Source organism: Camelus ferus, chromosome 2, assembly GCF_009834535.1.
Source record: "Camelus ferus isolate YT-003-E chromosome 2, BCGSAC_Cfer_1.0, whole genome shotgun sequence".
In the NCBI taxonomy this organism is placed as follows: Eukaryota; Metazoa; Chordata; class Mammalia; order Artiodactyla; family Camelidae; genus Camelus; species Camelus ferus.
This window is the reverse complement of record NC_045697.1, coordinates 107,442,750-107,470,369: the sequence shown is the minus strand read 5'-3', so window position 1 is coordinate 107,470,369 and position 27,620 is coordinate 107,442,750. Positions and strand designations below refer to the sequence as shown.

The following is a 27,620-nucleotide window of genomic DNA, read 5'->3' as shown; positions in this document are numbered from 1 at the left end:
CAAATTTGATAATAAGGCCATGGAGGAGTGAAATAAACCAAATAGTAGAGGAGAATACCATTATGTGGAAGAATAAACACAGAGCACAAAATGCCGAGGCTGCCGAGAAAAGGTAATTATAGTAAAAACCTTTCTAAGTAGAAAGGTCCACTGTGAAACGTGGTGACCACATCGCCCAGTGGCTAACAGTACACACCCTGGAATCCCACCAGATTTGAATCCTGCCCCTACCGCTAACTAGACATGCGACACTGGGCAAGTCACTTGATCTCTCTGAGCTTCAGTTTCCTTTCCTTCAAAATTAGGTGATCTGTAAAAATCTCTAACAGGGATGATGATAGTACCTACTTCCAGGTCTGCAGCATTGTTTTCAGTGAGTTAATTCCCACAAAGTACGTGGGAAAGGACGAGGCAGGAAGTAAGCACATGGCTCATGAGTGCTCATGCCTAAGTCTTTGCTTAAATGTCACCTTCAGTGGGCTCTCCCCTGACTGTCCCAGTGAGATGGCCACCTGTATTTTGTGTCCTCCTCTGCCAGCTTAGTGATTGGTCTCCCAACTCTGGAATAAGGTCTTAATTCATTGCTGAGTCCATAGTGCCTGGTATGGTGTCTGACACATAGTGGGTGCTCAATAAACAATTTAGATGGGAAAAACATTTATACACATATGTGATAACTGGTATTTCTATTTATGAAAGAATTTTAGATTAGTGATGACTGGTGAATTGGGGGACACAAAATACATCCAGGAAAATAAAAGTGCTGCAAGGGTGATGACAGCAAAGGAATGGGCTTTGAGGAGGAGAGGTGTACAAGCAAATGGCATCGTTGGGTATAGATCATCTTTGTGGTACATTGTTTAATCCTCTCAGCAAATCAAGATAAATGAGTTTATAAAGAGGAGAGCTACATACATCTCCAGGTGGGCTGCTTACCCTGCTGATCCTCAACAAAAACTAATAATTATTTCCAAATCTTGTCTTCTTACAGGCTGGAGACATAATAACAGATCTGGAATCTGTAGATGATGATTGGATGAGTGGAGAACTGATGGGAAAATCTGGAATATTTCCCAAAACCTACATTCAGTTTTTACAAGTCAGCTAAAGGTGAAGCGTGACTGTGTTCTTGGGCACAAGAACTCACTTGAACTATCACTTTGACTATCAGATATGTTTTTGCACTATTTTTTTAAACTGAAAGAAATATCTATGCTGTACATGGTATACTAGAATTTTCTGAGAGCAGAAAACATCTAGATTTTTTTAGTTAGCTTTCATTCACGGTAGAAACGTGCACATGGAAACCCATGAGCAAGTATTCTGCCAACGAGAACATCCAGCAGGACTAGTAAGGCAGGCAGATCCTTCCCCTGGGGGAGCGTCTGGTGACGGGGCAGCCTGGGGACACTACAAGCAAAAGTTACACAAGTAAATTAACCTTGCTTCTTCATTTATTACTTTAGTTTGAAAAGAGGATGTTTATTATTCTACGTGCTGTAACTATCAGGCCAGGGTTGGTAATCTAAATTTCATTTTTGATATTCAAATTAATTCTAACAGCTTGAGCACATTATCCTTATTGCCGGGGCAAAGCCTTGCTTCAGGACGGGTAGTTCATTGACTAGTGGGAGCCTTTGTGAGCACGTGGTGAGTCAGCTCATGGTCACCAGATGCTCCCTGTTACCAAGTGTTTCCCCTTTGTCCCAGATTTGAAAGAGGTTAAAATTTGATGTGTCTTAGTCAGAAGAACCAAAACCATCCTGAAATGCCTTGCTAATACAACTAACCCTTCCACATACCTGCAGTACTTATTTCTTTCCTCTGTGTATACTTTATGTTAACAGGGTTGTTATGAAGCACATTTTCTGAATCTGCAATCATTCTTTTGACAATTACTGGTACCCAAAGAAAAATTCATTTTCTTTGAGTTACCCCAGTAATATATAAAAGCTGTGTCTTGTTATAGTGGTACATTATAAATCACATATATCTCAGAATACAGAGCAACTCTTAAGATGGAAAACAATGCCAAACCCCCACAGCTCATTCTTCTCAATATAATCAGAGCAAAAAATAGTTTGAGAATCTGAAGGCTGATAACTTTTGGGGATATTTTTTTCCCCATCCCTGCACAGTTACTGGAGTAAATAAAAAACCACTTTCCTGCAGTCCATTGTTATGCATTCCAGGCTTAAGATAAAAGTGGTTCTTTGTGAGACTGAATCAATTATAGTTTATAGGCTCAAGCCAAATAGATCGAAGACAATCTTCCAAACAGATCAATGGAATAGAATTTCATTGGAAATATAAAACATTCTCCCAACAATGTTCATGACTTTCTTCTATTTTTGAGAAGAGTTTCATATGCTGGGCCACTTTTTAGCTTTTGTTGTTGTTTCCATTGTCCAAAAACTTAGGCAGCAAGTCGTGAAACCATTTATGTGTATATGGTTACAACTGATTTTGGAGTATGGGAGCCGTTTTCCCTCCATGTTTTGGGTAAGGAAGACAGTATAAAGAAAACTCTTGTCAAATTTCACTCAAGAGTAAATTTCATGAGAAATGGAAGGCTTAAAGCATTATTCCCAACTAAATTCCTATTTGCAGCAAGCTTGTATAGCAGCAGGAAGGTAGGAAGTGGGGCATAGTGTCTGGAATAGGATGTGAGACGTATTTCTTTGCCTGTATAATTTTAACATCTTTTATCACAGATAATGAAAACGTAGCTTTATTGGAGAAAAATATTCCTCTTAAACTTTGGCCTCTGTCAGCAGAATGATAAGTGCAATAGTTGTAAATCTACTTGACACGATAATAAACTGAACTGAACTTTTCAAAGTCCTTTTCTCAAATGTATTAGACTGAGGTTTTTGAAACTGGAGATGGTATCTTGCCTTTATGTCTCCAGCCCTTTGCACCATATAGGCTCAGTAAAGGTCGTTTGGTTGTTTGGTTGGATGGTTGGATGGATGGATGGATGGATAACTTTCACATAATAGCGATCCTATCTTGGATCCAAGGTGATCCAATATCTCTCCTCTTTAATTTGACAAAAATCTTTATTGAAACAATACTTGCAGTTTTATGTATTTCACTCCATCGTGCTGCATTTTTTTTTTTTTTTTTGCTTGCCATGTATTACCTAGTCAACCGACAAGAAGTCAAAACTGTAGCAAAGCATAAGTTTTCATGGGTACTTTCTTTTTCTGTATATTGACTGAACATGATTTTTATACTCAGTGAGTTTCATAGTGAAGAAATAGAAATGTATTCTTTTTCCTTTCAGGAATTTTAGTTGAAAATCTGGTATTGTTCATCCAAACCTCCTCAGACTAGACTCTCTGAATCCTTTTTCTTTGATGGAGTTAAAACTAGAGAAGTCATTTAATGTATTATTCTTACCCTTTTGAACACTGAAAGACCGCAGATTTCTTTAAAAGATGACCTAGCTTATATGGCTGGAGGGGTAATGTAATACATCTGTCATTGAGCTCATGGAAGTCACAGATTTTGAATGCAGTCTGAAACATAATGAAAAAAAAAAACCGTATATTTATCAAAATTTGTTGTTAGAACTGGCTTTTGAAAAAATGAAATACATTTTTCTATATGATTTGTTATATATCAGTACTCTTAACAATAATTGTTTAGTTTTTATTCAGCTTCTTAAGCTTAGATAAATATACCTAGAGAAATAGTGATGATACAGGCTAATTATCAGGGGATATTTGTTATAATCATTAATAGTTTAGTCCTTTTAATTAATGTCAAAAGTACATGGGCCATATGATTCATAATTTGGTGTCATTTTTGAATGCCATTAAATGAATCCTTAACAGTGATTTTTTTCAGAACTTAATAGGAAATAATTTTCTAACCTACTCCTTTTTACTTCACTGTAATTATAGAGGGGAAAAAATACAAAGCCTAACTCAGAACAACACCACCATCTAGGGGCCTTTCACCTAACTGCAGTCTCATCCTGTTAAACGACAGAAAGTCTATGGATCAAAGATCAACCTGCAGAGGTTGAATGGTTTGCCTGAGGTCATGCAGGTATGGCAGAGCCTAAAGCAAAAAACCCAGCTCTGCTGATTCCCAGTTCAGTACTTCTCTTTGTTGTGCTAAAGTGATACATTTCTCTTCAGCAGTTAAGTAGAATTGATTTGCTTTATTGGCCTGTAAAAATTGTAATTTCTTAGATATAATACTTACGGTTAGAACGAGTTGCAGAGGATAAAGTCCTGAATTTATTTATTTCAAGAAAAGACGATACATGCCAACCTTCTCAGTTTTATGTAGGCTGTTTATATTGATGTTTCCTAGAAACTCAAACATGGACTGCTCCATTGATGGGGATTCCTTTTTCCGTTTAATATGAAATATTTGAAAGCTTGAAACATCAGATCTTGAAAAGGTTTATCTAGGGCTGTGCTCTTGGCAACAGCAAAGCAATCTTAAACCTAGGTATTCATACACATATAGCACAAAACATTGTATTTTATTACCATTTTGGAGTCTAATAAAAAAGTTGTTAGAGCTAATAAATGAATTCAGTAAAGTTGCAGGATACAAAATTAATATACAGAAATCTGTTGCATTTCTATACACTAATAATAATAACTATCAGGAAGAGAAATTAAGGAAACAATCCCATTTACAGTTGCATCAAAAAGAATAAAATACCCAAGAATAAATCTAACCAAAGAGGTAGAAGACTTATACTCTGAAAATCCTAAGACATTGATGAAAGAAATTGACAACACAAGTTTAAACATATACCATGCCCATGGATTGGAAGAATTCATATTATTAAAATGACTGTACAACCCAAGACAATCTACAGATTCACTGCAATCTCTTATCAAAATACCAAAGGCATTTTTCACGGAGCTAGGACAAATAATTCTAAAATTTGTATGGAAACACAAAAGACCCTGAATAATCAAAACAATCTAAAGAAAGAACACACAAAGCTGGAGGTATCACACTCCCTGATTTCAAACTATATTAGAAAGCTACAGTCATCAAAAAAGTATGGTAGTGGCACAAAAAAACAGGCATATAGATCAATGGAATAGAATAGAGAACCCAGAAATATATCCACACTTATGTGCTCAATTAATCTATGACAAAGTAGGCATGACTATACAATGAGGAAAATACAGTATCTTCAGTGAATGGTAATGGGGAAAATGGGCAGCTGCAGGCAAAAGAATCAAACTGGACTACTTTCTCACACCATATACAAAAACAAATTCAAAATGGGTGAAAGATCTAAATGTAAGACCTGAAACCATAAAAGTCCTAGAAGAAAGTATAGGCAGTATACTCTTTGACACTGATCTTAGCAGTATTTTTTTGGATCTGTCTCCTCAGGCAAGGGAAAAACAAAAGCAAAAATAAATGGGACTACATCAAACTAAAAAAAAAAAAAAAGAAGAAGAAAACTTTTGCACAGCAAAGGAAACCATCAGCAAAACAAAAAGGCAGCCTACTGAATAGGAGAAGACATTTGCAAATAGTATATTTGATAATGGGTTAATATCCAAAATACACATATAACTCATACAATTCACCATCAAAAAAATATTTTTAATGGACAGAGGATCTGAATAGACATTTTTACAAAGAAGACATACAGATGGCCAACAGACACATGAAAAGATGTTTAACATTGCTAATTACCAGGGAAGTACATATCAAAACCATGATAAGATACCACCTCACATCTGTCGTAATGGCTATCATCAAAAAGACAACAATTAACAAGTATTGGGGATGTGGAGAGAAGAGAACCTTCATACATTGCTGGTGGGATTGTAAATTGGTGTGGGCACTTTGGAAACAGTATGGAGTTTCCTCAAAATTTGAAAATAGACCTGTCATATGACCCAGCAGTTTCACTTCTGGGTATTTACTAATTTGAAAAGATATATGCACACCAGTGTTCACTGCAGCATCCTTACAGTAACTAAGATATGGAAGCAACCTAAGTGTCCATCAATAGATGAATGGCTAAAGATGTATATACATAACAATGGAATATTACTCAGCCATAAGTAAAATCTTGCCATTTGCAACATAGATCTGGAGGGTATTATGCTAAGGGAAATAAGTCAGAGATAAATATACGATCTCACTTATAAGTGGAATCTAAGAAACAAAACAAACAACAAAAACAGACTTATAGATACAGAGAACAGACTCTGTGGTTGCCAGAGGGATGGGGATGGGGAGGGTGCAGAATAGGTGAAGAGGGTAAAGGGTACATACCTCCAGTTATAAGGCAAATAAGCCATGAGGATGTAATATACAGCATAAGGAATATGGCCAACAATATTATAATAACTTTGGAGACAGATGGTTACTAGACTTATCATGGTGATCACTTCATAATGTATGCAAATGTCAAATCACTATGTAAAACACCTGAAACTAGCATGTCAACTATATTTCAATTTTCTTAAAAAAGCATGTGTTCAGCCAGATTGAATAGTGTTGTTCTGTGAGTCTGTACATTTGTACACATTTGCATTTGGGAGCTATTGATGGCACCAGACCGACCATGTCTGCGTGAGTTTCCTTGTTTTCATAGCGCATGACAGAGATGACAAAGCCAGTAGCGAGTCAGACTCTTAACTGCAGCTGCCAGTTGATTCAGGTAGCAGTTTTGGATCAGGGTGGTGGTTCTCAACTGGGGGAAATTTTGCCCCACAGGGGACATTGGGCAATGTCTAGACATTTTTACTTGTCACAACTTGGGAAAGGTGCTACTGGCATCTGGTGGGTAGAGGCCAGTGGTTCTGCTAAACATCCCACAGTGAACAGGACAGTCCCTCACAGCTATGAATTATCCAGCGTAAAATATCAGTAGTCCTGAGGCTGAGATATGGTGACGTAGGGGAAGAGTGCAGTCATTAATACTTCCCTCCCTCCTGGGATCTAAGTTGTTTAGTTCCCAGGTGCCAGGCTTTTTGTCTTCCCTCTGCTGCCACAGAATTTATAGATTTCACCTTTTCTTCCGTTATCCCTGCTTTCACCTAACCTTTTGTCCTGATTACCACCCAGGAGGCGGCCAAGATGAGATGATCCTTTTTTGGGGACTGCCATATTCTGTGACCCACCTACCTTAGTCAGGTCTGTAGAACAGGAGGAGGTGAGGGTGACAGTCAGAAACATTTTTAGTGCTCATCAGTGCTAGATTTCTGTGGATGGTATGCAGCTGTGAAATAGCCACCAAATACTATTGACTCACTGCCAGGTGCCCTGGTGACAAAGTGCCCCATTGCTAGACTGCAAGTGGTCTGGAAAACTTAAGACATGTACATATGGTACATTAGTTTCAAGGGCTTTAATTGTGTGGCTGAAGTCAGTTGATGGGCCTAGAACAGCAACATCATAACCTAAAAATGTGTCCACAGTACTGAGGCACCATCAGCCGCCCTGAGAGGTGACCAAAGGACCGATGTAGTCAGTCAGTAGTCAGTGTGATGATGGCCCCAGCTACCTCAGGGCAAATGGACCAACTTTTGGCAGGACTCACAGTCTGGTGTGCATGAGAAAGCTAGGGTCCCTTTGAGGCAGCAGCTATGCTTCAGGTAATGGGGTGGGAGACATGGTATTTCAAGAGTTGCTGAAGCTGGTGCATTTCAGAAAACGCTATTTTTACTTGACCAGGAAGGTCTCTTTACTGAGAGATATACTGTCTCCAGCACCCAAAGCATCCAACAGGGAGTCAGGCTTCCTTTCCGTTGGAGGCAGGTCAAAGAGCAAAGAGTTGGCTGTTTTTCCTTGATTGCTAGAGATTAGCCATTGTGAACCCACCCACACAGTCCCAAGAAGCTGCACGTGGTGAGCAGGCCCCTGAATTTTACTGGAGTTGACCAAACACCCCTGTTGGTAGAGGTGTAACAAAACCAGTCAAGGCCTGTTAAGACTGAGGATTCTGACTTGCCAACTAACAGGTCTGCCTGTACTGTGTATCTGAGACTATTCAATCAAACTATTACCAAGACACATTTTATAAAGTTATTGGAGTTTAAAGAAACAGAAAAAATTCTTTGGGCTTCTAGCCAAAACCAGAAAGTGACTTGTGAGGGAAAGAAAATTAGATTATCACCAGACTTTCATTAGCAATGCTTTATGCCAGAAAACGGCGTTATGTTTAAGATACTCAAGAGTGAGTTGAGGATTTTAGATCCAATAAAAGTGACTTTCAGGTGTAAAGAAAATGACAAACTGTATTCAACATACAAGAATTCAGAAAATATCGTTGCCATAACTTCCTGAGGAATCAACCAGAGAACAAGCTTCAACCAGAATAACTGGAAAGCAATCAACTTAAGGGCTGGAAGTGAGCATTAAGCGCACACACCTGTAGCAGTGAGACTATGCAAGGGCTGAGAGGGTGAGTATTAAGTTCTGGCCATGTGCTCAAGCCATCCAAACACAGTACTATAATAATTTAGTTGGCCATATGCCAAAAAATTTTTTAACTGTTCTCACTAATCATATTGGTGGTGGTGGTAGAGACTCATGCATATAATGTGGGATAATGATGGTACGTATATTGTCAGCCAGTGTTGTCACTGAGAACTTTCTCACCTTTTCCAGCTTTTAGACACCTGTCACTTCCCTCTGCCTGTGGCCCTTTCGTCCTCAAAGCTAGCAGTCCTCCTCACATTACATTACCCCAGCCTCCTCTTCTCACACTCCCACACTTAAGAACTTGCACGATTACATCAGGCCCACCCATCCAGTCTAGGGTACTCTTCCCAGCAGTCCTTTCTCCTTTTCACATCACCACTCTTCAAGTCCACTAGTGGTGCTGCTTCATGCACATTCTAGACGCAAAAGCCAGTTTCAAGTTAGTTTTGCTACCTGCTTCAGTCATGCTTTAACATAAATGTCTTCAGTAATTCATTTCAAAGATTCAAAAGTTGTATCCCTGATAAAAAGTTTTCTTATGAAAGATCAAGGTAAAATTCTTCTAGGAATTTAGAGAAAGGCTATCTGTGAATACTTAATATCTATGTTAAGTATGTAAGATACTTGGGAAACTTAGAATTGCCCTTTATAGTATTTATTAGATGGATGTTAACCACCTTCAGGTTGGCCTACGGGAAGGTAACTTGATTAAATCTATCATCAAACAGGCCAAACCATTTTTTAAAACTTAAACATTCTTTTTGGAAGTGTTATCAAATGAGCCCTTCTAAGAGAACCATACCAAGCCCGACTCAGAGATGTAGCAGATTAGAGCTTGACCAGCAAAATCATCTCACCAAATGATGTTGAGCATCAAGAAAATCACCACTTATGTAACTTAATTCCTGGTCCCCACCCTCAGTGACCACTCTATAGACCCAACTTCCACCTTAGAAAGAAAGCCTATTATTTGAGACCCAAATCTACAATACTGTTTATGGGGAAAACATTTGCTTCATTATGGGAGGTGAAGCATTTTGTATCTGTGTCATTTTGATAATTCTTAATATTTCACTCTGTTATTCAACAAATACTGAACTTCTCCAGGCACTGGAGGGTTTAGCAGTGAACCCGACCAAAACAAAGAACTAACGTCATGGAATTTCTCTAGTAGCCAAAAGTCAAACTATAGGGAGAGAAAAAAACCTGAAAGGTAGGGTTTTTAATAGGATGAACCATCAGCAAGGTCTACTGACTTAAGTTAGAAGAGAAGCTCTGGCCATCCAAGTGAAGAGTATTCCAAGCACAGGGAAACAAGTGCCAAAGCGCTCAGGTAAGAATGTACCTACCTTATCCAGGGACAGGGAGGACAGTCTGGCTAAGAGAGTAAGGAAGTGGTAGTGACAGGTCAGAGGCAAGATCACATGGGACTTTTTGGGTGAACTGATCATCTATAATAAACTTCCACAAAGGGGGGGGGGGGACGACATGACAAAGGGAGACCATAAAGGTAACAACAATCCAGGTGGTAATGACTTGCTCCAAAGTGACAGCAGCTGCAGTAGTAAGAATTGGTTAAATTCCAGACGTATTTTGAATGAACTGTGGTCAAGGATGACTACAGAGGATTTTGGTCTAAAATAGAAGGGTGGGTAAAATTGTTGCGTTCGGGAATACTATTTTAGACATGTTAAATGCCTGTGGTATCTAATGAAGATACCGAGCAGGCAGTTGGACAAGGAAGCCTGGAGTTCGAAGGTATAGACTAGAGAAGTAAGAATCTGGAAGTCAGTTTATTTAAAACCAAGAAATTAAATAGTATCGAGTACTGGTAAATGTTCAAGGACTAAGCCCTAGGGCTCTCCAACACTAAGGCCTCAAACGAACTAGTGGAGGACAGTAGCCAGCAATGTGAGAGGAACTTTGAGGTGAAATTCCAGAAGACAGGTTAAAACAGGAGAAAATCCACTGTCAAATGGCACTAGTAGAGGTAAAGTAAAATGAAGGCCAAAATGAACCACTCAACACAGCAAATCTGGCAATTCTGATAGCAAGACTCCTTACAGTGGTGTGGGAGGAAAAAAAGCCCAACTGCAACAGGTTCAAGAAAAGTAAATATGAGAAATACGGTTAATTCTTCTAGGGGGTGTGAGTCAGTGATACCTAGATAGAGGATGCCTGTATGCTTGATGGGACTGGTGGAAGAAAACTGACGAAGGTGAGAGTTGATGGACCCAAAACTTGACAAGCCAAGAGAAGGGAGCTGATGATCATTGTCCCAGCGACAAGAAGGAAAGGCAGAAAATATGGACACAAGCAGATGGCAGTGTGAAAATAACAGGAATGTGAGGTTCTCTTCTCATCCTTTCTCAAGAAATAAGGTCATCAGCTGACCTGAGCATGAGAACAGTTCTCAGGGGAGAGGGGATATAAAACAGAATGGGTGGGTGACTAGGAGCAAATACTGGAGAGTGGGCAGCATTAAATGCCCACTTAATAGGAGACCAATAACCCATTTCTCTTTCTCTGTCAATTTCAGCTTGACCATGAAGGTATACAGTGGGATATTAACAGCAAGAGGAAAAAAGACAGCACAGTTTTTACACACACAAAGAAACAAAAACTTAAAATGCCAATGAGCTCTTCCCTTTCCATTACAGTCTAATACAGTGGTTCACAAAGTATGGTCCGTGGCCGTCAGTATCACCTGAAAATTTGTTTAAAAAATTTCACACCCCACCCTAGAACTATTAAATAGGACACTGGGGGCAGGCCCCTGCAACACTTTAATAATACTTCCAAATGACTTGAGAACCACCTTAAAAACTTAAGCCATGTTAAAAAAAAAAGGGGGGGGTTTCCTTTTATTAACCATCTATAACACTTCCAGATCATTCTAGCTTAAAACAGATCATTACATTTTCCTCAGCTACTGAGTAACCCAAGCAATGAATAAAATCCACACAAAAGGTCAGAAAAGGTCATATTACCTTCGAATCAGACATCTGATTCCACAAACTGTCAGATGATCAAAAGAGAATTGTCAGAAATAAAACATCACAAATAAAATCTTTTATTTGTCACCATTAAAAGTCTGCATTTTAAACAGATTCTTGGACTGGCGGCTCATATCCATCAGCTCGTTCAACTTTAGCACCTGTCTCATCCCCAGTAGCTTTTCCAGAACTACTCCCTTCACCATGTAGCTCCATGAGTTTTCCCACTAAAAGGAAAAAATAACTGTTAATTACAGCAGACCATGTACCTTGAAACAGTGATCTTCAATCCTATGTAGCATGACAGGGAAAAAAAGGACCAGCGTGTTCATACACACAATTTTTTCTTTCAGGAACCCCATGACCTCTCACTTACATTCAAACTTGGGCTTCTTCAGCATTTTTACTTTTCTAACAAAGACATCATGGAGTGGATAAATAGACTGGCAAGCCTTTTCTATGTCTTTTCCAATGCTGTCTGGAATCCTGTAAATTAGTAATGATAGATTAGAATAAACCTACACCTCATTTAATTCACAATAATCCTCATTCTGTTATTGCCCCTTCACAAGTGAAGGTTAAATGATCTGAATTATACAGCTAGTCAGTAACAAAATTATCACTTGAGACTTCTGAGACCGAGCCTTATGGCTTTTCCGTTACACCCATCTTAGCCAACTGCATGGGAACATCAGAAAAATGTTAACAGTTTTATCATCAGACATCATCTGGGACCGAAACATTTTGTCATCACTTATTCCCATACATTACTAATCGTGAAGGGTTTATCTATTCAGTGTATTTTTTCTAATTAAGGCAAAAACAAGGCGCTTCAAATCGCACTAAGTTCCAGGAGAGCTTCATCCAAAAAAAAGATAAACCATCAAATAACTGAACATTTAACATGCTTTCATTTCAAGAGATGCAGCTAGATGGTTTCACAGACAATTTAAACACGAGTCTGACCTCACTTTGTCTCATATGCTTTCTCTCATCTGAGGGCTGCATTACTTACAATTTATTGACCACCTCTTTCAAGTCATTTGTCTGCACCTCTCGGGTCATGATTTCCATCATCTTCTTCCGGATTTGGCGGACCTGTTGATGCTGGGCATAAGAGGTCTTCCGAATCTGATTGTTGCGTTTTTTAGTAAAACCCACACAGAATAGACGAAGCAAATAACCATCGGTAGTCTTGACATCAACGTGAGCTTCAATCATGGTCTAGTGAAAAAAAGATACTGCCAGGTATACCAGGATTTAATGTTATCAACTTTATCCCTCAAATTCTAATTTAAAAATAAGCTGGAAGGTCAAGTAGTCAATACACAGTATTAAGGATGATCATATAAATGACTATTTACAGAATTTGCCTCCTTGAAGTGAACTCACCAAGCTACCCCAAATTCTTACTATCTGTTGTATCTAAATAAATACTGAGACCTCTCAGCAGTCTTCCCTCCTCTCTGGGTAACTTCTCTATTCCTATCCCTACCTCAATAGCTCCCACCCTTTTACATATACATGCCTTATACAGACACATGCCGACCTGCTCCTCCCCCAATCCCTTAACTGTGAAAGATGAAATAAAAATAGGTTCTAAGAGAATCTCATTTTGGCATATACACCTATTCCATCTTTTTAGGAAAAGGTGTTCTAAGTAGTTGAAATAGTGTAGTAACACTAAAGCCATGCTGAGGATTAAATATTCAATTTCACAGCTAAAGTACAATTTTTAGGAATCCCTAATTAATATTACGACCTAAATTCAAAAACCGAAACTATCTGTAGCAACAAAAATTGAAACGCCATCTTTGCATTTTGTAAATTTTATACCTTAGCTTAACAAATGAATATAATACAATTATAGTGAAAGGGCCTTAAAATATTTTCAGAAATGCAACTATAAAACCTTAGAGGAATGTCAGAAATAAATGTAACGGTACAATCAGTATGTATCATTTGGGACCGAAACATTCTGTCATCATTCATTCCCACATACAGAACACCCCCAAACTCGATGGTTAGTCAGAAACATCTAAACCAAGTTATTTCCTGCAGTAATACTAACATGTACTAAATGCTTTTTGTATCAAGTACTGTACTAAGCATGTTTACATGAATCTTTTATTTCATCCTCTTAACTCCATGAGTAATACTCTTACCTACATTTTACAGGTAAAGAAACCAGGGCTTAGCAAGCTTTAAGTTACTTTCCAAAGACAACATAATTGGGAAAAGGAGCCAAGACTTCAATCTCACACCAGAGGCTCTATCACTCCTACTGTAGCACAATAATCAAAACTAACCCAATCCATGCTTTCCCTATAAAGTTCTCTAGATTTTGAGGTCCAGAGGTATTCTGCAGGCAAAACTAAAACTGCAAATCTGCACCGAGACGTTCTTCAACCAGCCACTAATCCATGCAGCAAAAAAGCTTTGCTGATAACCCAATACTAAAGCTAGAACTCAATTTAAACAGCTTCACTGCTGTTGCTCAAGTTCAAGAGTGTCAATCCCAGACTCCACTCAGTAACAGCAAGAAAACATCAAGAACTTGAAATCTAAACCTCAACTGCACAGCAAGCACCTTCCTGACATTAAAACATAACATCTTCGGTCACACGCACCACAGCACCATGCACTCTAAAGGACTTCTGTTCTCACCTGCCATTTTTTGACCATGGAGCACATTTTGTCACGGGTAAGATCCATGCCATGGAAATTAGTCAGACAGTTTTTGCCCTGAACATCCTCAGTAATTAGCTTGAATTTTCTAAACGCAACTTCATCATTCTGCAGATCAGCAAGGCTCACTTCAAAAACACGACCCTTGAGGCCATCAGATGCAATTTCTATAAAACAAGAATCAATTGCGTTAACATTAGAAACCACATAAGCAAAGTCAAATCAGCAAAGATAATGCTCGTGCATTAAGCTTAGAAAATGAATGGTAAGTTATAAAAACCTTAACTTTTGTTAAACAAATTGATACGTACACCAATGACTAACAGTGCTTATTAGAAGCTCAAAATTAATGCACATTTTACTAGTAATTATAAAAACAGCACCTTGCTTCTACAAGTGGTGTACGAGAAACAAGCCCCAAAGGGGCTGAGGCTTCAAACAAGAGCTGACATTTCTTTCATGTATCCCACTGCACAATCAACAGACCATACATACAGGTCTCAATTAAAAAAAAAAAAATACAAAGAATAAGATACTCACTGGTTCCTTGCGTTCTCGTGACTAGTGTTTTCCCAACATTTCTTATATTGAACATAGCTGGTGCTTTCACGTCATACCAATCTTTCTTAGAAAATGGATCAACCCTGGATTTTAAAAAATGCGTTAAGTTTGAGGGCAGATCGCGTTATTTTTAACTTCCCTCATCTTAATTACATTAAATAGCAAACTGGAATGTAGACATTGGTGAAAACTAGTCCTCTTAGTGAGGCGAGCGGCGCATAGGTAAATCTAGCCCATCCCACTGTATTTCACACTGTGCAGATCTGACACCTCGGTAAATACGTCATGACACCTAAGTACTCTTCACCCCATCGGTCCTTCCACACCAGCAGCAGTGCCTCCAAACAACGTGCACATCTCTTCAACTTTACTGGTACGTGAGGACACACACTGGCACCCCGGGCTCTTCGGGGTCTCGTGCTAGCCTACTAGGAGCTCCCGTGTCCCACCCGGCCCAAGCAGGGGAGGAGTGCAGGGTTCCGTGTGGACAAGAAAAGCGCCTCTCACATCTCCAGCTCCTGGGGTGGCATCAATTACCCGTGCAATTTACGAGACCCGTGAGCCCACAACACGGAACACGCTAGTCTTGAGTCGCGGGGGCAATCAGACTCAAAAGAGGTGCGACTAAGGCCCAGAAAGCCAAGGGGAGAGCAGCCGGTCTGCCGCAAGGCAGCAACCAGATCCGCCAGGCCGCGGTTCGGGGTTTACCAACCCGGCACGGCCCGCGCAATCCAACCAACATCCTCGCCATCCGGCTCACACCGCGGTCCAGAACCCGCCCGCCGACTCCAACAGCGCCCCAAAGAGCAGGGGCCGCAAACAGTCACCACTTACACTTTCTTCTTGGCTCCCTTTTTGCCGCCTTTCGTCAGGCGCTTGTTCTTGCCAACCGCCATGGTGCTGCTCAGGGAGCCAAAAGGGCGGAAGTGTAACTCGCGCGAGAACTTAGGCGTTCGGGGACGGACGCGCCGTCTACGTGACCTTCGATCTTACGTTCTTCCGGCCTCACGAATATCGCGACAACAGAGAGAGGCACGCCTCAGACTGTAGCTGCGACAGCGCCCTCACGTGTGGGGAGGCTGCGCAGCAACCTGCGGGCCTCTGGCCGGGAAGCCGCGCTTAGGAGGTGCGGCTGTGGTGGTTTCTGCGGCTCTGACGCCCGGAAGTAAATTTCCGCGGAAGAGGACGCGCACTCGACGTCCTTCAAAGCCGAACTCACCGTCTCACGTTCGCGCCTGTTTCTTCTCAAAAGCGTGGGATTTGGGACAAGACAGCGAGTCTAGGTTCATATGCTAGTTTCAGTAATATTTAGCCTCGTGACCTGTCAGTGCTTCAGTTTCCGTATCTGAAATGGAGGCAGTAATGTGTTCTATCTCGTAAGATTGTTAGCAGGGTTCAGTCAGTTTAACTGAGGGGATGCTGGTCATGTTCTGCTTGTTCATACGGGCGCTGGTTAGCGGGGCACGTTCGCTTTGTGAACACCCGTCAAGCTGTGCACTTAATTTGTGTACTTTTCTATAAATGTCTTATACATTGATAAAAAGGGGTTTTGGTTTTGTTTTTTTTAATGGAATGAGTTCTACTCACTGTTTCCCTGAGGGACTAGGGTTCGCGTGTTGCCAGATACTTTGATTTTTCAAGAAAAGATGTTTTGTTTTTTCAATTATAGGGGATAACGAAATACACATCCCAGCTAGCGGTGGCCTGCTGGCTTCAAGTGTGCAGTCCCTGGAATGCTGGCCCACACAGGCTTGGTACTCAGACAGTGGTATGTTGAGTTTCCTTCTCCAACTTCCCCTCTGGGGAAAAACCCTGTACCTGAGCCAGAAACCTGCTCCCACAAGCCTTGAAGTCCTCCCAAGCCTCCAGCCCTTACCTCCGACTACCCTCACTTTCTAAAACAATCCTCCTAAATCTCCAGCCCTGTCCTGAAATCTTTCAAGACTTCCATTAATCTCAGTTGTTTGCAGGATCAAGTCAAAGGTCTTATTTCACGACAATGTAATTACACCAAACACTAGTACTGAACTGTTCACTGAAAAACGGTTAAAGTGGTACATTTTATGGTATGTATATTTTATCACAATTATATTTTTTAAAAATGGAAGTCCTAAGCTGAGCCCACAAAACCCTTTTTATCTCGAGTTCCTCACCTCCGTTTACATCCTCACCATGTCTCAGTCTTTAGTGGATGCCTCAACTCTGGTCGTTTAGAACTATGTAAAATTCCTTGGACTAGGTTTTCTCTTATCTCCATTCCTTTTCCCTCATCAGCAGGCAAATAACTGCATTTTCAAGACAACTCAGCTTCATTTCTTCTTTCACTAAGAGATTGATTCCCCAGACAAACAGGCTTTCCCTCAGACCTGCTCCCAGAAGACCTGGCACTACTTCACTTGTTAGAACTATTGATTCAGCTTGTCCCTTTCTTACTGTAAGGAGGGCACACAATGCAGTCATTTTCCTATTTGTGCTCTTTTTTTAGCACCTGGTGGGCCGTCAAAATATCTGTTGGATGAATAAGTAATAGTAGACAACGTTGGTGGTGTTCCCAGTCTTTTGAACTTTGTAGGTCAGCCCATATTTTTCACAATAATTTTGGGAACCAACGTGACTGCAAGTTTAAAATTCCACCAATCTATAAAACAAAACCAAAAACAACTGCCATTTTCTATCAGCATCATTTCATTTTAAAATATTATTTTGACTCCCAAAATTTAAAAAGACATATCCTTTGAAAAGACAGCCCTTTTAATTTAAATCAATGTTATGAAAAATTCTATAGACCTTACTTTGCTTGTCTCATCGCAGATTAGTGAATACTAGTGACCAGTGGAAATCAGTCAGTCCTTCCAAATGTAATATATATATTTATTTTTTAAGAATAGAAAGGAGTTTATTAGGGGTACACTGTCGTAGGCAACAGCAAGCCACACATGTGAGGGGTGCCTGTGTGAGCCCTTACAAATATAATACTGAGTCTAGTAAACTCTGTATTGATTCTATGCCTATCGTAACCTTGACTAAGTTAACCTAGATAGCAGTTCACTAGCTTAAACTTTTCCCAATGGAAAATGTTATAGACCGCCCAGGCTACCTACTCTAGAATGAAAACTGAGCTTGCATTCTTCCTAGTCTGACTCCTATTTCTGCCCAAAAGTGAAAGCCACCCGGGAGGCATTATTGAAGTCAACTGCATCTAGTTTATTCTGGAGACACCAGCACCTAAGGGATTTGTCAGAGGTATGGATTTCACTCTTCAAATTTGTATTGTAATGAAAGCTTTTAAAATAAAATTATATTTCCCTGACACATTAAATGATGCAATCATCAGTTTTAGTTAAATTAAACAAAAAGACAGCATGGGAGGTACAAAATCAGTTTATTGGGTCTCAACCATCTAAGAATCTCAAAATTCAGATAGAATAAAATGGAAGAGAAAAATATCAGAATACAGCAAACCTAGTAAGGTGTCAATATTATTTTATTAATTTTCTTTCCATCTGTGACTCATCTATTAAATCTATCCAATGATTTTTTTTGAATTTTGAATACTGTTGTTTATTTCTGAAAGTTCTATTTAGTTCTTTTTCAGTTTTTGCCACCTAAAATTTTTTTTATTGATATAACATTGGTTTATAATGTTGTATATGTTTCATGTGTTCAATTTATGTCATTTTGTAGTTCCTTATTCTTTCAGATATCCTCAATATAGATGTAAACCCAGGAAGCATAATTGTGATTGGCATCTGAAGGGGCTAGGCAGTCTTGTAAGAGTGAGCCCGTAACCTGTCCGCCTAGCGCTGTCTAGCTAGCTATGGGGAGATAGTGTCAGAATTGAGTTGAATTGTAAGACACCTAGTTTATGTCCAAGAATTGCTTCTTGGTGTGGGAACGCACCCCTCCACACACATGTTGGAACGGGTTCCAGAATTGTTTTAACATCGTTTTCTCCCAGTCTGTAAACACCCCTGATCTTACTTCCTTGTCTTCTCAGCTGCACCCCGTGGTGGTTCATCTGAACAACATACTTTTTCACTGAAGCTCTGTACTTCCTTGTAGCCTGAGCCTTGTCTGAAAACTCTAAGCCTAGAGCAGTGTGCGGTTTACCTTCTGTGGTGGTATTTCCCCCAGTTTTTCACTCCACCCTGTACCTGTGACCTTGTGTTGTCCCTTCTCACGTTGACTGTGGGCTTGATAGCGTGACTTGCTTTAGTCCAGGGACGTTAGCGACTATGACTTCAGCAATGGCTTAAAAAATGCTGGCATACATGGGGTTTGCTCTTTCTGCTCTTTAAAACACTGAGCCCACTTAGCTAAGAAGCCTGAGCTAGCTTACTGGAGAATGAGAGATCATTTGAAGCAGAAATAACTAGTCCCAGCCGACGTCTCCCCAGAACAACCAGCCTCCCAACCATCAGGTGTTTGAATAAGGCCATCCCAGATGATTTTAGTCCAACTGAGCTGGCCCAGAACAGAAGAACCACCCAGCTGACACCTAGCATCACGACAGATAATAAATGCTCATTGTTTTAAGTCATTCAGTGTTGGGAGAATTTGATTTGCAGCAAAAACTAACATGCATTTTCTCTTCCCTTCCATCTACCCTCATGGCATGGTTAGAGAAAACCACATATTTCAGACTCAAACTATTAGAAATTAACGGTGTCACATCTCAGCTGGGTCTTGGGTCTCTGACGATCCTTTTACCTGTCAGCTCCCCTTCCTCTTTCTCTCCATGTCTGACTATTCCAGTCCTTCACCGTGCTTCTCCTGTCCCTAACTCAGCCTAACCCCCATCACTTTTAAAAAGAAAATGATGTAATTCAGATAACATAGGGGCTTTCAGGTTGCAGTCAGGACTCTGGGGGTTTTTCTGTGTGGGATGAGAAGCCCTTGGAAGATTTTGAGCAGCAGTGTGACACTGGCTGCTGTGTGGAGAGCTCAGTGTGGTAGAGCAAGAGTAGAATCAAGGAGAAGTTAAAACCAGGTAACGGCAGCTCGGTCTAGGGAAGTAGGGAGGACGTGTGGCGGGTGGAGAGCTGTGGAAACAGGACACCACTGATGGAGACTAAGATGCAGATAACATCCTCTGGGCATGTGAAGTGCAGGTGCCCTAGGTGGAAGGACGTAGTGGAAATTCTGGTTATGTTTTGAGGATAGGAGCCAAAAAGATTTGCTGATGAATAGGTATGGGAAGAGAAAGAGGAATCAAGGATAATCACATTTGATTATAATGATTTTTGTTTTTTAATTGATGCTTCCCTACCCCATCCCCTCCTGGGAAGAAGGCAGAGACTGTCCTAAACATCTCTCTTTGTATGCTAGTCTTGAATGACTTGTATGGCACATTTTCTTTGGAAATTTGTCTTTTCTCCTTTCATTTCTATTTAGAAAGTGAAAATAGTATATAGCAGTGAGTTCTCCTCGTAGAGGTGTCCCAGGTGGGATTAGGAAAATGTGCTCTATTTCCTTGGGTGATCAGAATAGTACCGGTCAGCAAACTATTATCAGTTGGCAAAGAGATAAAGAGCTTTTGACAGAATGAAATCAGTTACGTCACTGAACACACTGTTAAGTTCAGGTGACTGTTTTTTTCCGTAGTGAAACTTTGTTAAGGAAGTAGTACGCTGATTTGCATTCTGGCTTAAGCTCCTTATCTTGTTGCCAGTTGGCACCGTTTCCTGCACCACAACAGAGGATCAGCTGGATTGGCTGAGAGCTGCAGAATGTCTTATTGGGCATGCCAGACACATTAAAGACCTGGAAAATACCTTCCAGTACCAAGATGCTCTTCCGAGTTGTATAGGGAAGATGATGTATCTGAAAATGAGCAAATAAAGTTTTTGAAAGGACTTTACAAGTTTAAAGGCCACAAGATGCAGTGGAAAGAACATGGATTTTGAAGTCAGTCCTGGTTTTACATCATTGCTCTGCCACCTACTATGTGACCTTATATTGTCTTTGTTTTTTCACTGGCAAGTGGGAAAAATACTTACCTCCTGCGGTTACTGTGAAGTTCAAATGACACAGTATACATTAGAAGCCTAGCACAGGGATTAGCACATAGTGGGACTCAGTAACTGTTAACGCTCCTTTTCTCTGTCTCTCCAAAATAAATGTCACATTTATTATCTATCTTTTCCTCAGCTGCCCACTCACACTCACGTCAACACCTCTCTACCCTCAACCTTGTTAAATTTCAAGTGTTGCTCCTGCTGGAGTCGCTTCCCCTGCCTAACTCAGCCTGTGTGGTTTGGCATGGATGGCAGATAGGAAGAAGGAACTTATCCAGGAAGCAGAGCAAGAGAGTTGAGAAGGACAGCTGACATTAAATCTGTACACGGTGATACTAGTGTCATCACAGAAGTACAGTAGGACGACAGTCAAACAGGGTTCCTCATTACCATTGCTGTCACTAAGAACAGCACACGTCCTAGGGACACTCACATTTTTTTGTACCCGCACAGCTGTTGTTACTGGCTTTAGGTGGGAATTGAAACCACTTCCCTCACACTGTAAGACTGCAAGTAGTGGGACTTTTCTTTGGGACGTCAGCATCTCACAAAGTGAAAACCTAGCATGGAGTCTAGTATTGTCACCATTTGGTATCATGTAGATCTGAGGTCAGTCTCACCTTATCACATAGCAGTTTAACTTCAGGAAAGTTTTTAATCTTTCTGAACTTGTTAGTTGGAACAACTTATTAGTTGGAAGTTGAGTTCAAGGCTGCCATGTTGCACAGCTCCAGGGAGTACCACTCTTGTAGCTTGCACAGGGAGATAAGCAACAACTTGATTCAGGAATCATAACAGGACTTCAAAAATAGTGGCATATACAAGGTGAAAATTATTTCTTACTTACGTGACAGTCCAAGCAGTATACAGTCCAGGGCTGATGCATCAGCTGCATGCTACTGGGGACTTAGATTTCAAAGGTTTCATCACTCTGATTATTCTGCCATCTACATGTTACTTTCATTTGTGTGGCGCAAATGAAAAGTTAACATTTAATCCAGCAGGGAGAGGAAAAAGCAAAGAGGAAGGCATATTCCTTTACTTGCATAATACCATATACAAGTTCCACACATCCACTCTGCTCGTATAACTTTGACATACTTAGCTGTAGGAGGGGCTGGGAGATGTAGACCTTAGCTAGATAGCCATGTGCCCAAGCATTCTATTACTTTTCAAAAAGGGAAGAATGGATATTTAGGAATAATTTGTCTCTATCCGCCTTACTTGTAAATTACTTTTGAAAATTAAGTGCATGGAAAGTGATGCAAAGTAGGTGTTCAAAAAAAAGATTGTTTCTTTTTTGCTATTCCTCTCACCCTTATACCCCAAAAGGGACATTATTTCCAACAGCTACTCATTAACAATACATTTACAAGCATAAATAAGAATTATATAGACTTCATTTTTTTCTTAACTGGATAACCATTCTCTATTAAAATATGGAGTACAATCATGAATACATGAAAGATGCTGCAGATATAAAAGGCTTGGAATCAGGGAGCACCAGAAAGAACCTCGAATGGGCTGATTTTGATCATGAACTTGGTTCATAAGAACTGAGTGGGCTAGTGGAAGTGATGGTAAGCAAATTTATGTGAACAGTTCAAGGGGTCCCAACATAGGGTTCGAATGACAGAGAGTTGCTTTGAACTGTCGCTTAAGGGATAAACCAGTGGTCCAGGAAAGAAAGGATTTTAGTTCTGGAGGGAATTTAGTCTGGGCCTAGGTGGAAATATTTTTGCCTAACAGGAGAGAATAGGTCAAAAATAGAGAAAGGTGCTTTTGACAAGAGAGGAGTAAATAAAGAGTAATTTTTTTAAGTGCATTTACTTAAAAAAAGTGTATATTTATTTCATTCATTAGTGGTAGGTATTATGAAATCAGGGCATATAAAACATAAGCTGCCCTCAAGAATCTTATGGTCTAATATACTAAGGAGCTTGAGTGACGTAGTCCTGTACACTTACATCTGCCCTGATCAGTATATGACACATTCAAATGGTACAGTAAAACAGCAATATATGTACCACCATAAAGTCAAATTAAATTATGGAGACTTTAAAAAGATTGTGCATAATAATATATCCACATATACACTTCCTACCCTCAGCTCCTGAAATCTGTATTGCAAATAGCATGGATACCCTCTTAAATAGGATCTCTGCAGTAATGTTCATTATAACAAGATTTTTACTTGTAAATCAGATATTTATTCATCCAATAGTATTATTTAGATACATAGTGTGACCTTTATCCTCTCAGTATATTCTTTATTTTGAGAACTTCTCAAAAACTGTGATAACTATGTAATTTGCAATTAACTGACATGACTTCAATTCCAGCTTCCCCACCAACTAGTCCTGTAATCACAGGCAAGTCACTTAATCCCTCTGAGCTTTAGGTCCCTGCAAAATGGAGATAGTAATGCCTGCCCTACCTGCCTCACAGGATTATTGCCATGCTCTCAGGAAAAGCAAAAACTACAGAGAAACAATAATTTTTTTTAATTGCTACAATTTCAGGCCTTGACTGTACATCAACATCCAGTATAGTATTTAAATTGCCACCTAATTTTTCTGGACATCTTGAAAGATGAGCTTAGACTGAATTTCTCTTTTTCTCTGCCAACCTACCACACAACCTCATGTTTTCTATTCCTATTTCTGTTTCTGCATTTTTCCTTCTCAATAATTGCTAAAATGAGAAGTGGTTTAAGTTATTTAAGCTGCTGGTAATTACACTGACAATATGGGTAAAACAGGTAGAAGCTTCTTTTTAAACCTTTCTTTTTAATTAATCAACTTATTTATTTGAAGTATAGTTAGTTACAGTGTGTCAATTTCTGATGTACAGCATAATGTCCCAGTTTGCATATATATACATATGTTCATTATCATATTCTTTTTCATTAAAGGCTATTACAAGATATAGAATATAGTTCCATGTGCTAAACAGAATAAATTTGTTTTTTATCTGTTTTTATACATAGTGGTTAACATTTGCAAATCTCAAACTCCCAAATTTATTCCTTCCCACCCCTTTTCCCCTGAAGCTTTTGTTATGTTATGGTAGTGAGAAAGAAAATTAATATTGTGGAAGTCCTATTCTGGTAGTAGAATTATTTACATTATCTCAATTAATCTCTTACAGTCTTCACAACAACAAGGTAAGACAGGATTATTAAATAAGAAAACAAAACCCAGTGGTTTAGTGACTTGCCCCAAATCACACAGCTGTAAACATTAAGCTGGGATCCAAACCCAACTTTGAGCACAGAGATCAATTTTTTTCCTCTAACAAATTCCCAGATGATGTTGCCTCTCCTGGTCTTGCTCCACATTTTAAGAACCACTGGGCAAGGCTCTGCTGTATTCATCACCTAGTATCAAAGATACTGTATTCAACATTGGGTTGGAAACTCAGCCTATATTGCCTAGGGAACAACTCAGGTTACCCCTCTTGAAACACACACACACACACACACACACACACACACACACACACACACACACTGCTTTTTAGTTTATGCTCTAAAAAATAGTTAGAAGAACGAAAAACATGAGACATACAGAAAACAAAAATGGCAAATGTAAATGCAGTCCAATAACATTACATTTGAATGGATTAACCAATCCAGTCAAAAGGCAGACATTATCGGACTGGATTTTTACAAAAGATTCAACACTATACTGCCTACAGGAGATACACTTTATATTAAAAAAATACAAATAAATTGAAAATAAAGGAATGGAAAAGGATATATCATGCAAACAGCAAAAGAAACTAGAGTCACTAATATTATACAAAATAGACTTAACAGCTTAGCAAAAAATGTTATTAGAGATGGAGGGGTATTTCATAATGATAAAAGAGTCAATCTATTAGAAAGCTATAAAAATTGTAAACTTACATGCATCCAACAACAGACCATCAAAATACATAAGGCAAAAACTTACAGAAATGAAAAGAAAAATATTTCTACAATAATAATTGGATACTTCTATATTCTATTTTCAAAAACAGCTAGAACAACTGGATAGAAGAGCAATAAAGAAATAGATGACTTGAACAATGCTACAAACCAACTAGATCTAATAGATGTCTATAGAGCACTCCACCCAACAACAGCAAAATGCAGTCTTCTTAAATACACATGGGAGATTCTCCAGGACAGACTATACGCTAAGCCATAAAACAAACCTCAGTACATTTCAGAGGAGAGAAATAGTATAAAGTATGTTCTCCAACAAATAAAGGAGTGAAATTAGAAATCAATAACAGAAGGAATTGGGGAAACTCACAAGTATGTTGAAATTAAACAACACACTCATGAATACGCAAAGAGTCAAAGAAGAAAGCAAAAGAGAAATTAGAAAACACTTTGAGATGAATGAAAATGAAAGCACAACACGTCCAAACTTACAGAGTTAGCGAAAGCAACACTTACGAGATAATTTAATCACCAAAATGCCCGTATTAAAGGAGAAGAAAGATCTCTAATCAGTAGCTTAACCTTCTACCTTAAGGAAAGCAACTAAAAGGAAGAGCAAACTAAATCTTAGGCAAGTAAGGAAGGAAATAATAAAGATTAGGGAGGAAATTAATGACATGGAGCATAGAAAAATAGAGAAAATAAATAGAAACAAAAGTTAATCCTTTAACAAGATCAACAAAACTGGCAAACCTTTAGCCAGGACTGACCAAGAAAAAAAATTTTTTAAGACTCAAATTACTTGAATCAGAAATGAAATATTATTGCTGGCCTTACAGAAATAAAAAGATTATAATGGAATGCTATGAACAATTGTATGCCAATAAATTAGATAAATTAGATAACTTAGATGAAATGAACAGATTCCTATAAAGACACTACCAAAACTGACTCAAGAAGAAATAGGCAGTCTTAACAGACCCATAACAAACATTGAATTAGTAATAAAAAGTCTACCCACAAAGAAAAGTCAAGGCCCAGATGGCTTCACTGGTGAATTCTACCAGACATTTAAAGAAGAATTAATACCAGTTTATTGCAAAAAATAGAGGATATGGGAACACTTTCCAAGTCATCCTATAAGGGCATAAGTACCCTGATAACAAAACTAGGCAAAGCTATCACAGAAAGAAAACTAAAACTCACTATCTCTTATGAATATGAATGCAAAAGTCCTCATCAGAATACTAGCAAGTCAAACTTGGTAACATATAAAAGAATTATACACCATGACCAAATGGGTTATATTTCAGGAAGGTAAAATTGGTGTAATATCCCCAGGTTAATACATGTAATACACCATATCAACAGAATTAAAAGCAAAAACCAAAATGAAAAGACAACCTATGAACTGGGAGAAAATATTTGTGAATGATGTGACCATCAAGGGCTTAATTTCCAAAATACACAAATAGCTTATACAACTCAATAACAAAAAACAAATGACCCAATCAAAAAATGGGCAGAGGACCTGAATAGACATTTCTTTAAAGACATACAGATGGCCAGCAGGCACATGAAAAGATGCTCAGAATCGCTAACTATTAGAGGAATGCAAATCAAAATGTCAATGAGGTATACCTCACACCAGTCAGAATGGCCATCATCAAAAAAAGTCTACAAATAATAAATGCTGGAGAAGGTATAGAAAAAAGGGAACCCTCCTACACTGTTGATGAGAATGTAAATTGGTATAGCCACTATGGATAACAGTATAGATGTTCCTTAAAAAACTAAAAACAGAGTTATCATATGATCCAGCAATCCCACTCCTGGGTGTATATCTGGAGAAAACTCTAATTGGAAAAGATACATGCACCCCAGTGTTCACAGTGGCACTATTTACAATATCCAAGACATGGAAGCAACCTAAGTGTCTATCAATAGATGAATAGATAAAGATGTAGTATATATATATATATATATATATATATATATATATATATATATATATATATATATATCACAGAATATTACTCAGCCATGAAAAAAGAATTAAATAATACCCTTTGCAGCAACATGAATGGACCTAGAAATTATCATATTAAGTGAAGTAAGTCAGACAGAAAGACAAATATCATATGTTATCACTTATATGTGGAAACTAGAAAAATACAAATGAACCTCTTTATAAAACAGAAATAAACTCACAGACATAGAAAACGAATTTATGGTTACCAAAGGGGAAAGGAGGGGAGGGATAAATCAGGAGTTTGGGATTTGCAGATACTAACTACTATATATAACAAAGATAAACCACAAGGACCTACTGTACAGCACAGGGAACTATACTCAATATCTTGTAATAACCTATAATGGAGAAGAATCTGGAAAAGAATATACACACACACACACACACACACACATATATATATGTAAAATGGAATCACTTTTGCTATACAACTGAAACTAACACAATATTATAAGTCAACTATATGTCAATTTAAAAAGAAAGATACTAGGTTCTAAGCCCTTACAATTTGATGAGTCCAATCTCAAAAAATTACTAGGCTTGTTCAGGAGATGGTGGCAGTGAAAGTAGAGAGGAGGGAATGGATTCTACAGATGATTCTGTGATGGTATCTCCATAGAATTTGTTGCTAGAAGACTGACAGACTGCTAGAACTCTACTGTGGAGGAATAACCGTAGGGTTCTGAGTATGAAAAAAATGACCTGATCTTTCTTCATACCCAGATGTACCATATACCATTTCTTTCTGAAGATAAAGTTTAAGTATACAATTAGGGGGAAAAAAGACAAAACAGAAACAGACTCATAGCATAGAAAACAAATTATGTTTATCAAAGGGAAAGGGAGATGGAAGGATAAATTGGGAGTAGGCAATTAACAGATGCATACTATGATATATAAAATAGATAACAAGGATTTATGGTATAGCATAGGGAACTATATTCAATATCTTGTAATTATAA

The 27,620-nt window shown here is 38.8% G+C and overlaps 2 protein-coding genes and 2 non-coding genes across 4 annotated transcripts in view; 1 reads left to right on the top strand and 3 right to left on the bottom strand.

Moving 5' to 3' along the window:
* SH3D19 (SH3 domain containing 19) overlaps positions 1 to 2,841 on the top strand; it is a 156,186-nt gene extending 153,345 nt beyond the window's left edge. Inside the window, 1 exon segment of the mRNA XM_032464784.1 lies at positions 992 to 2,841. Coding sequence (XP_032320675.1) covers positions 992 to 1,108 — 117 coding nt within the window. The 3' untranslated portion in view covers positions 1,109 to 2,841.
* An 8,642-nt stretch (positions 2,842 to 11,483) lies between these two features.
* RPS3A (ribosomal protein S3A) lies at positions 11,484 to 15,610 on the bottom strand. Its single transcript, XM_006174410.3, has 6 exons — positions 15,513 to 15,610; positions 14,658 to 14,761; positions 14,097 to 14,284; positions 12,445 to 12,653; positions 11,806 to 11,915; positions 11,484 to 11,656 (listed from the first exon to the last, which is right to left on the bottom strand). Exons 1-6 carry the CDS (start codon positions 15,572 to 15,574, stop codon positions 11,535 to 11,537), a joined length of 795 nt encoding a protein of 264 aa, XP_006174472.1. The 5' UTR covers positions 15,575 to 15,610; the 3' UTR covers positions 11,484 to 11,534.
* On the bottom strand, positions 12,117 to 12,188 carry LOC116659358. The gene has a single exon (XR_004314719.1). It is a non-coding gene; the product is annotated as a small nucleolar RNA SNORD73 (small nucleolar RNA).
* On the bottom strand, positions 13,350 to 13,422 carry LOC116659356. The gene has a single exon (XR_004314716.1). It is a non-coding gene; the product is annotated as a small nucleolar RNA SNORD73 (small nucleolar RNA).
* Positions 15,611 to 27,620: the final 12,010 nt, after the last annotated feature.